Source organism: Brachyhypopomus gauderio, chromosome 4 (genome assembly GCF_052324685.1).
Source record: "Brachyhypopomus gauderio isolate BG-103 chromosome 4, BGAUD_0.2, whole genome shotgun sequence".
Lineage (NCBI taxonomy): Eukaryota > Metazoa > Chordata > Actinopteri > Gymnotiformes > Hypopomidae > Brachyhypopomus > Brachyhypopomus gauderio.
Window position 1 is genome coordinate 28,386,759 of NC_135214.1, and position 10,809 is coordinate 28,397,567.

Here is a 10,809-nt window from a genome sequence, read left to right on the forward strand (position 1 = left end):
CAGGGACAATTGACAAAGACATATGCCTGTATTTGACAAATGAACTTGAAGTAGCCTTTATTTTATTGTTGGGAAAATTGGCAAAAACTGTGCTCCCATGTTGTCCACAACATAACTGAATTAGTAAGCAAGGTACATTCAACTTTCTAAATGTAAGATTTTATTTAAGGTGCATCAACTAGTGAAATTTAGTCCATTTAAGGAGAGGCTGAAACTTGGATATCAATGAATACTTGCTTGTAAAATTTCTGTACCGTCCCTTGCTTGCTATTAATACTTCAACACATATTCATTTGTTGAATCATTATATTGTCTTAAAGCAGAAGTTAAGCTAGCACTCCTTTCCACAGTTTCCTCATTCCCACCATAGTCTTGCTAGCCAATGCCGGACCAGAATGTCCACAACCCCCTGTCCTCCAGCCCTGCCTTGGCCCTGTCTGCTTTGCAGAGTGGTGTGAACTGCAAATGCCCAGTGTGACCGCAGCTTTGACTCTGTGCCATTTAGCAACGTTAAGCTTGCCAAGTTATGGTAGACTGAACTGACTAAAAAAATGAAAGCATCCTGACATAAATATGCTAGATATAAATGAAATCATTTTTAGCTAATCTAATTAATATTTATTTAATATTGGCTGAAATTGAAATGTGATAGGCTAAATAATGATCCCTTGGCTGTTCCCATGTGATCATTATAATCAGATAATGGCATGAGATCAAACAAGGAATTAAACAGATCGCTAGTTATTATACACTATAATATTAGCCTTTGTATTAACTTCCATTCCCTGAAATTCCTCTGTGCTTAGCTCTTTTAGTGTGGCACCCATGAATGTCACTGGGCCTGCCTGTCTGCCCCATTAAACACGCCAGTGTGGATTAGATCACCTCTTCTCCAGCAGTGTTTCTTTAGCAAAGTCATCACCACAATTTATGCTCATGCAAACATTTAGATCATTGAGAAATTAATTAAAAAGGCACATAAAACGCACACATATGTGACAGGAACTATGAACAGGAGGAGAGATAGTGTTACTGCTCTGTGGTGATTTAGAAGGACTGAAGTCATTAACTGGGCACAGCCATGCTGCTTTGTGGAAATTATAAATGCATTTCATTTTTATGCAGCTGGCAGTTTTCAGCACACCACTGATCTCACGACTAGGGTCAGTCTGTCAACTGTCTCCTGTCATGGGTCTTTAATATGTATAGACTCATTTATATGTCATTTTTAATTGGCTTCCCCCTTGGGCACAGGTGAATTTGCCATAGCAGTAAGTTGGCACAATCTAATTATTTCCACTTAATGAATAGGAATTAAATACCATGGTGCACTTTTTGAGAGGTGTAGCATGGTGGTGATGCATTATGAATCTGACCCCTAAAATATGTCTTAGGGCTTCATCATACAGATGTTTATTACATTTTTGTCAATTATTAGAGCCTCAAGAGATTAATGGTGTACTGACCAGAATTAATTTCTTACATTTTTCAGACACATACCAAACATTTCAGACTTTTATTTGTCTTGGTAAATGGACACTTAGAGAAATTACATGGTCCACTAAGCCATACTGCAAAGGTATCTTAGAACATTCATCTCATGTTTACTTATTGCTGCAATCAAACTTATTTTTCATGCAAAATGTAAGGTTTATCTAATCATGTTACACCGATTAAAATATCTATTCTCAGATGTGACAGACTTATGGAGGTGACATCATAGTGTTTTGCATTAATCATGTAGATGAATTGTATAACTGCTCATTCTTCTTTTCCCTAAGACCTATATCAATTATCTTAGAAGAGGAGAGGGTATAATAATAATATTAGATGTAGTATTCACATTAGCAATACAATAAATTCTTCTTTTTGACTATTATTAAAGAGGGATTAGAGAGATAGGTTAAACAAAAATGTGAACTGTGCATAGGATACTCAGGAATTTTTTTTTTATAAATCGTAAAATACATTTCTTTTACTTATGTATACAAAAACCAATGTCATATTATTAGATGTTCAAATGTGGATATCAGCTATTCAAACATGATCAAACTTATTAAGCAAAGTAACAAAGATGAACAGAACAGTATGTTCAACTGCACAAGTTTAAGCAGCTAAATCTGGATGATGGGGAAATAATAGCCTTGTTTTGAAAGTGTAGAATGATTACCATTAAATAAAAGGAAAAAACAGAAGTGGCAATCATGTTTTAGGGAGTGGAGATTGAGGAGCGGTCAGGCCAGTTAAAGGACTATGTAAAAGCTGTTCCTGATTTAGTAACATAACCTGATTTAATGTGTAATAGATTACATCAAAATTTGATGTTCTGCATATCCCACAGGAAGTAGTTTCACATAATGTCTCGCTGTATGTGGCCTTTCCCCCAGCTGACATGTCCTAAATGAGTTGGATGTGTTCTGAGGCCCTTTCACCCAGTAACCACATTAAGATGCAATGCCAGTGTGATATTTAAGATAAATGCAAATATTGATGTCAACTGAGATGCTATTGTTCAAGAATATCTCAATGTTTCACCTAAATGTTATTACCTAAAAGACATCACAAAGTAAACACTGAATTATTTAATAAGACAACAGGGCATTCGTTTCTAGTTGAATACTGGGTATTACTGTATGTTCCCTTTACACCGATGACTTTGTCCTGCATATATAAAATCTGTGGTTTTCAATAAACTCATTAAGTAAATGTGCTCATTAACCATGGATGGCAGGTAATGTTGAATGTGTAATGTTGATTCATGTTAGATGTGGAGAGTTTGAGGTGGTGCCCTGCTTCACACCATATGTTCTTTCTCTCCAGACCAGCTGGGAAGCTTCTCTGTGAGTTCTAAATGATCTCTTCCCCTTCCGTGTTAGGCTGTCTTTGTTGATTGTAATAAAGCACTTAGATTATTGTATAAACTATTGTATAAACTGTTTAATTATGCCCTGAGCCTTATATGGGATATGTATCTCATACCTCTCAGTATGTCTGAGAATTAGAGTAAAGCATGTATAAGTAATGTATTCCAATCTTTTAATATATCTAGAAAGTAATTATTTTTATAATGGGTCATTGTTAAAATTTACAACATTTTCAAGAGATACTCAAACATGTAACAATCTTTGTCAGGATTTATAGAAAGCAACATTTTCTAAGGTATACCAGTTTATTCCTTGAGGATCAAAGCTAAAAAGTCGAGAAATTTCTGCTGATTACGGGAAGAGCCAATGTGTTTAGACCAGGTCAAAGTAAACGTGTCAATCTATCACTTGTAACAACATCCCTTGATAAATATGCTCGCTAATGTGAACTATACGGTAGGAATGTTTTAAAGGTAGAGCCATGCATATTATCTCAAAGAAAAACATAGGATGAAAGACTGAAATAGGAATGTCTGCTCTGTGCTTGGCAAACCAGCCAACGAAATGTGTCTCTACATGCTGCCGACTATAAAGGCATAATTGTGCTCTACTCTAGGTAGCTGACTCCAGGTAGCTGTTATGTTTATAATTAGAATCGCCTTCGGCTGAACAAAAAAAAGATCACCCAAATGATAAACTGAAAGCTTTTGTACCTTTCACGGAGAAGCTTGGCTCACTGTCAAGACAAGAGCTACATTGCACAATGCAGTATCTGCGTGTTCAGAACTTCAGTACTACATAACTGTGGTTTTCACCAGTTCTGATTTCGTTATGTTGTCTTACATATTCCATTTACTATATAAATCTAAAGCAAAATGTTTTTTTATATGCTTATGCAAATATGTTGAAAATCCATATGTGGCTGTCTGAAAGCCTGTTAACAGAGAAGATTTCAGACCCACACATGCACACAAGTTTAAGGCAAGGTTAAGTTTTAAGTTTTTCCCCCTTATATCTGTCTTATATAAGAGTTGACACAACAGGAATCCATGAAGTTACACACTCTAGTCAGTTTGACTAACATAACCTAAACACAGCGCTGAACTTCGAGTGATTTAGATTTTTAATAGCATTGAAACATTTGGTTCCGTACTGCAATGGTTTAATTTATAAACCTATTGGTTGGTTCAAAGTAGAATAATGGCTTACGGAGAACACCTGTTACTATGCATAAACTACAGAAATGGGTGTGTTATAATCTGCCCCACCTAGTGCGATCTATCTAGTTAAAATCGCTCTGTCATTCTTAATACTTATAGAAGGAACTTCCGATTATTGTTTGATAAAAGTCATATTTATTTACCAAAACACTCTGGAAATACCGTCTGAGGGCACATCATATGTAGTGTTGCGAAATAATTTCACACCACTGAATGCAGCGCGAACATTTATGTTTAAGTGCGTTTACTTTTATGAAAGTAACATTTTAATTGTCTCCATTATTATATCCGAGTAACGAAGGCAGAGGCGGGGCAACAGTTCAATTGTTCAGATTTCAACGCAAAAGTACAAAGTGCCTTCTTCAATTTAGAGTTGGGCGTCACAAAACGACATACACCGAAAAGAGAAGAGGTGTTTTCGTGGAGGTTTTTCTGCCTAAAAGAATTAACTTTCTGCTGTGGTGTCGCAATGAATCCACTCAAAAAGCTCAGAACCTCTGCAGGAACTTGTTTTTCCGCGTGCGCAAAACATACACAGCTTTCTTTTTGGAAAATGGCATAACGCGCACGGGAGGCGGTTGATGGAGTTTTTCAAACGATACAAACATAGTTACAAGATCAGATTCAAGAGATACGAGCAACAGTACTGTTATCATGATGGAACCAACCATCCCTGCCATTATGTTTATTTTTGGTGTGATAGGCAACTTGATTGCCATCGTCGTGCTTTGCAAGTCCAGAAAGGAGCAGAAAGAGAGCACGTTCTACACCCTGGTCTGTGGGCTCGCGCTCACTGATCTCCTGGGGACCGTCCTCGCGAGTCCTGTAACTATTGCAACTTATGTAAAAGGATCGTGGCCGGATGGAGATCCATTGTGCCAGTATTTTGGATTTGTTCTGCTGTTCTTTTCTTTGGCAGGGTTAAGTATAATATGTGCCATGTCCGTCGAGAGGTACATTGCTATCAACCACGCATATTTCTACAACGACCACGTTGACAAAAAACTCGCGGGTTTCACGCTTTTCGCAATCTACGTTTCAAACATTCTGTTTTGCGCTTTGCCAAGTATGGGATTTGGTGAGGTGAAGATGCAGTATCCGCAGACCTGGTGCTTCATTGACTGGAGAACTAACAAGACTACACATGCTGCTTTCTCGTACATGTATGCTGGTGTTAGTTCTGTTCTTATTCTGTCGACTGTGATATGTAATATACTAGTGTGCGTTGCGTTGATCAGAATGCACCGTAGATTTGTACGAAGGACGTCGCTAGGGACTGACCAAGGAAGAGCGTCGGAGTCGGGCAGAAACCGCAACTTCGGACGCCTGGCGGGTGCTGAACTCCAGATGGTCGTTTTGCTCATAGCTACATCTGCCGTGGTCCTCATTTGCTCCATTCCAATTGTCGTAAGTTTCTCGTCTCCTGGTTTGTTTCTCTTTTATATCAAGGTGTTTATTTAAACGGAAAAATGTTCCATACATTAACTGAACGTTTAGCAAAAACGTGTTCATTGTGTTCATACTAGACTGCGTCACAGGGCCATAACGTGTTACAGTTTTTTTATGATGGATTTTACCCTGCTATCATAAAACAAGGTCCTTTCAAAACTTGACAAGCAGTCAAGTGTTCTTTAGTATTAGCATATTATGCAGGTGCCAGCTAAGTTTTTTTCCCCATTATTTAAAAATATCTCATCTCTGTATGTCTCTCTCTCTCTTTTTTCTATCCAAAGGTGCAGGTGTTTGTCAACCAAATGTACAAAGTTCCCGTGGAGATAAGGCTGGATAAAAACCCTGATCTTCTGGCCATTCGGTTTGCTTCAACCAATCCTATTTTGGATCCCTGGATCTACATCTTACTCAGAAAAACAGTACTCATGAAACTTATTGAAAACATCAAGTGTCTGTTCTGCAAGATCGGGGCTCAGGGCCAGCAGAGACAAAACAACTTTCACTGTATGGAGGTTCAGCAAATGTCATCCATCGGCTCCCGAGACTCTCCATCTCTTTTGTCTCATGACCTTAGGGAAGTCATGAGCGCCTCCCAGATTCTTCTCTATCTTACTGAAGCCAACGAGGTCTCCTTGGGTGTCCGTCATTCTAGTGAGCATGGGTCCAGCCCATCTGTAGGCCACTCCTACAAAGACCTCAGCCCAGACTTCTCCAATAGGAGCAGCCTAGATAGTGAAACTGCAGCCTGCCCAAACAATAGCCTCATAACCAATACCACCCATGCTCCTTGCTCAAAAGACCAACCTCTTCAAGTCACTTTATCCAATGTGAACTTACAGGAAAAAGGTATTTAACGCTACAGCAAAATATGGCAGCATGCTTAAGCCAGTTTGACAGTGTTCATGGACATTTTGTTCTGAAAAGGGTAATGCACCATATTAATGGTAGCTGTGAAATGCCTTTTGTTTATGCTCTGCTCTGTAGGGCAGGGGTACCTCAGTGGTACTGGACAACTAATCACAAGGCTGCTGGTTTAAGCCTCCAGGTATCAATGGTGGGTGTCTGAGGACATTAGCTCTCAGTTGCTTATGTTCTCGCTTCAAGTTGGTCAAAATTGTAAGCTGCTTTATATGAAAGTGTTACGCTAAATGCCATACGTGTATATTTGATTTGAGAGCAGTAACAGCATCAATAGTCTATCAAGTCCAGCTAAAAATATTGCTGTAAGTACTAAAACTGCACTTTGCGTGTAAATTTGTAAAAAAATAAAAATGTTTTGCAAAAAAATACAAATAAAAAAATAAAATAAATAGGCCCAGTCAGGTCAGGTTCACAGAAGGGTACTCTACAAAACTTTCCAAACTTGCCAAGTATGATATAGACTGAAAACATGTTTATTTTTCCAGCAAGGTTCAAACTTGTCAGGTCATGATCATCAGTGAACCACACTGGAAATAACCAAGCAAAAAAATATTTGCGCGAATCCAGCTCCCAAAAGAACAGTCTTGTTTTTGGAATAAATTAATACATGTGATCTGCAATGTTACCTTAATGGGACCATTAAAGCCTCGACAAGCATTGAGATTACAGCATATGATGCACCTTCAAAAGGAACTTGAGGAACCTGAACATCTTGTAAAAGACAGCATCATATTACCTGAAGACATAAGTACACATTGTGAATCAGAATCAGTGGTCATCTTCTTTGGTCTTAGTCGTACTGTACATAAGCTTTAATAAGCTTAAAGCTGCTCTAATGAAGTCATTAATTTATCAGTGAAATAAAGACTAGTTAGGGAAGCTTTCATGAGCAGTTATTTCATGCCATTCTTGCAGACTTTACTATACTTGATGAACCTCAGCCTTCAAAACTGACTCATTAAGTATGTACTATACAAAGGGAGAGGGTTGACTCTCTTTGTAGTGGTATTACACTATCCTACTATTTGTGGCAGTGGAATTGCCTAGTTGTGCCTAATCATGTGACCTTAGAAGAGTGTATATGGATGTAAAAAAAAAATATTTGACGATTTACTACTGATGTCTAAAAACTGTATATTTGAACAATTGTTTATTTGTCTTGTATTCCTGTTTAAACAGTTTAAAAGAGTGAGCATTGTTCTCACTTTTTAAACTTCTTAGATAATTTTGGTAGTTGGTAGTTAATGGTAGCTAGTGGCTATTTTTTCCCTGCCCAGTTCTGATGTTAATGCTGCTTTATAGGGATAAAATGCACTGTTGATCAAATAAGGATCCCCACTAATTCCCAAATGCCAAGCATTCTGTGTCCTTCTCAAATGTCCTAGCCTTCAGTAGAGTGTTGAAAATATGTATGAGATTTGGGTCTCTGTTGGACAAACTACTCCTCGGGTGCTTATCAAATATCAAAGACATGGAAAAAAATATATATATTAGAGTTTATGTTTCTCTATTCACTTGGGAAATGCAATTAGTTTCTATATTTGCACATTATTACAGAAGAATTCAAACATATTTGTGATATACATAGTTCTGATTCATTTAAAAAATCCTTTAATATGAAGTCACAGTGATTTATGTTTCCATTATGCTATACCTATAAACATTTAGATCAAGTATATTTATGGTCTTGATTCTTATTTTTTTAATCTCTTCTTGTCTGTAAAATTGCCTGAAAGTTTTGGCCCAAGACTCAATTGTCTGTGACTACATCTAGAGTATGAGCAGACAGCACAACTCATGCTTCCCAGCTGAAGAGCCAGCCAGGACCAGTGACACATAAACTGACATTTCCAGAGTTTCATGCGAGTAACTTGTTAACCTCCAGGACCCACAAATTCTAAAACATATATAAAGTTTGGTATGGGGACATAACTGCTTGAATCATGTTGGTTAAAGCTAGTTTCCATACTAAGCACACTCTTGTTATTGTTTATAAATATCATTCCCGTGTGAATCACAATCTTTTCTCAGCAATCTTTTCTCAGTCCCAGGAATCCAACACATAGTGTTAGGGCTTTGCTCTACTAGTCTGTTCTACCAGATGAGCTGCAAAAAGTGCAGCTTTATCGAACTTTAATGATTAAAGAAAAAAATGGTTGAGAGCTGGCCTTCAAATGAATGATGACGAATGTTATCTACAAATTACACATTATCCACCATCACTGATTTCCCTTGAAATGGCAATGGTGTAATGGATTAAGCTACTTAGTCACCAGAATAGAATTACAAAGGACAGACAACCTGCTTTAGGAAATTACACACACTGTGCAAAAGCATTCAATGGGTTTGTAGGGTGATGGATTGTTCATAATTTGACATTAGAGGGCTGCTCTGGTGGCATTAATGTTGTCCTTCCCTGACATATTTCTCTCTGTAAAGGTTATGTTGTTAAAGAGTCAGCGCAAAACTAGAAAAAGAATGTTTTTATGTAGGTAATACATCACCACAGCTTTAACTTTATTTCAGAGAACACACAAGGCCTGAAATGACCACAAACACCAAGCAATTTCTGCTTTGTTCTAGATTTCTGTGGTGTCAAAATCTTAACACAAGAGAAGAAAGTCAAATGTAATTAAAAATATATATAGCAGCCAATGATGCATAAAATACAGTCCTATATTTGAGTAAAAATAAACACACTTGGTAAAATACTCCCCTGGCTGATCTATCTGCGTCAAGATAAGAAACCTGTTTTGGAGACGAGGTCGAGACCGCTGCAGTGCACAGATGCCCCCGGGCAACACAGCACTACAGCCATCTGCCACTTTAATGGTGCTACACGTAGCTACACGGCTGTAGCTAGCGGTGGCTCTTATGTAGTTTCAACAGGTCAAGCGAATTAGCCCATTAAAATTGTGCTGCCCTACAGGTAATTAGCTTAGGTCAAGTATTGCTGCACATTGTTTTGCATTTTTATATGTTAGAAAATATTGATGTTGCTTTGAAATAGTGGGGTGAATGTAAAACGTTTTCGAAAATGGAAGCATTAATAACATTCCAATTTGAAGAAAGTATTTAACAAATACAGAAATCAATTACATTTTATAGTTTATCTGTGTGTGAGTGTGCGCGCGTGTTTTTGTAATTGTGTATAGCCTTGACCCAGGTATGATATACAGGAAGTATTATGTGATGAAATTTTTGTGTACTAATGTGTACTAATGTCCTTCAAGTAACATAAATCACAGTGTAATTATAAGAACAGAAGTAACCATACGGGTACAGTGAGCATTTGTTTCACTCACCAGTTCTTTCCTTCACGCCATATCAAAGGCCTGATTTGACCTGATTTCCAGTCTAGCCTCTGTAATTGTTCTCAGATTGATCATTACTTGAATTATAACTGAATAAAGTTAATAGGGCAAATGTACAAATGGATGCTGAAAATAACCTTTCAGAAGCTGAAAAAAGCCTGTACAATAATTTTATCATTGCTGAAAAACACAGCAAGTCTTTAGTAATTTGACCTCTGGTGAATGTCTCCACCATCTGGCAGAATATATAATAACTGTAAGATCACAATCTTCATAGTACAAAAATGTTAATTTATTTGCATGATAATGGAAAATAATTCTACATATTATTGTTATTAATTTACATTAATAATGTATTTGGAAAGCTGAAGATAGAAAATAATGAAAGAGTATAAGATTTTTAATTAATTTTTAAATTTAAGTGTATAGATATCCCCCCTTATTGCTGAAACAATTATCCCTGCCAGTCAGTTTGACAAGGAAACTCCTCTTTCAGTCTAGCCCTCCTCCAGAGTGTGTCCACATGACTCAGAGGTGGTAAATTTTAATGAGCCCAGAGACTGTTACAGCTCAGGCTGGGGAAGGCCCTGAGAACGCTCTGGTGCCCAGGAGGCCTAGCGCCTACTCCATGACCTGACCCTCTGGCAGGTCTCCCCAGCATCACAGGTCAGCCGGGCTGTCCTTCACTGGACACATAGCCGCCAGTTAAAGTTACAAGGCAGTAAATAAATTAAAGATGCCCTCAAAGGGGAAAAAAACGCGACAGGCGGACGAAACTGAGGAGGATGACGAGGAGGAGGAGGAGAAACAATCAAAGTTGACCAAGAAGGGGAAAAGTAGAAAGAGACAGGAGAGCCTGAGGCAGACAGAGACGGACAGCGATGCGCCTGATGTGAGGACAAGCAAGAAGAGTGAAACTGTCAAAAAAAGCAAGAAGAAAGACAAGAACGGGAAGAAATGTAAGAAAGAACATGAAGATGAAGGAAAGGATGAGCAGGGGAGCAGAAGCGGGAGCTCGAGTGAAGATGAACGCAACAA

General features: G+C 37.9%; 1 protein-coding gene across 1 annotated transcript; it reads left to right on the plus strand.

The window, feature by feature from the left end:
* Positions 1-4,222: 4,222 nt before the first annotated feature.
* ptger4a (prostaglandin E receptor 4 (subtype EP4) a) lies at positions 4,223-8,477 on the plus strand. The gene is made up of 2 exons (XM_077003561.1): positions 4,223-5,491; positions 5,818-8,477. The coding sequence occupies exons 1-2, from the start codon at positions 4,739-4,741 to the stop codon at positions 6,388-6,390; spliced, it is 1,326 nt and encodes a 441-aa protein (XP_076859676.1). The 5' UTR covers positions 4,223-4,738; the 3' UTR covers positions 6,391-8,477.
* Positions 8,478-10,809: the final 2,332 nt, after the last annotated feature.

Coding starts and splice junctions, on each gene's coding strand:
- ptger4a (XM_077003561.1), top strand. CDS start 4,739: ATGATGGAACCAACCATCCCTGCCATTATGTTTATTTTTGGTGTGATA. Junction 5,492..5,817: donor TTTGCTCCATTCCAATTGTC/GTAAGTTTCTCG, acceptor TTCTATCCAAAG/GTGCAGGTGTTTGTCAACCA.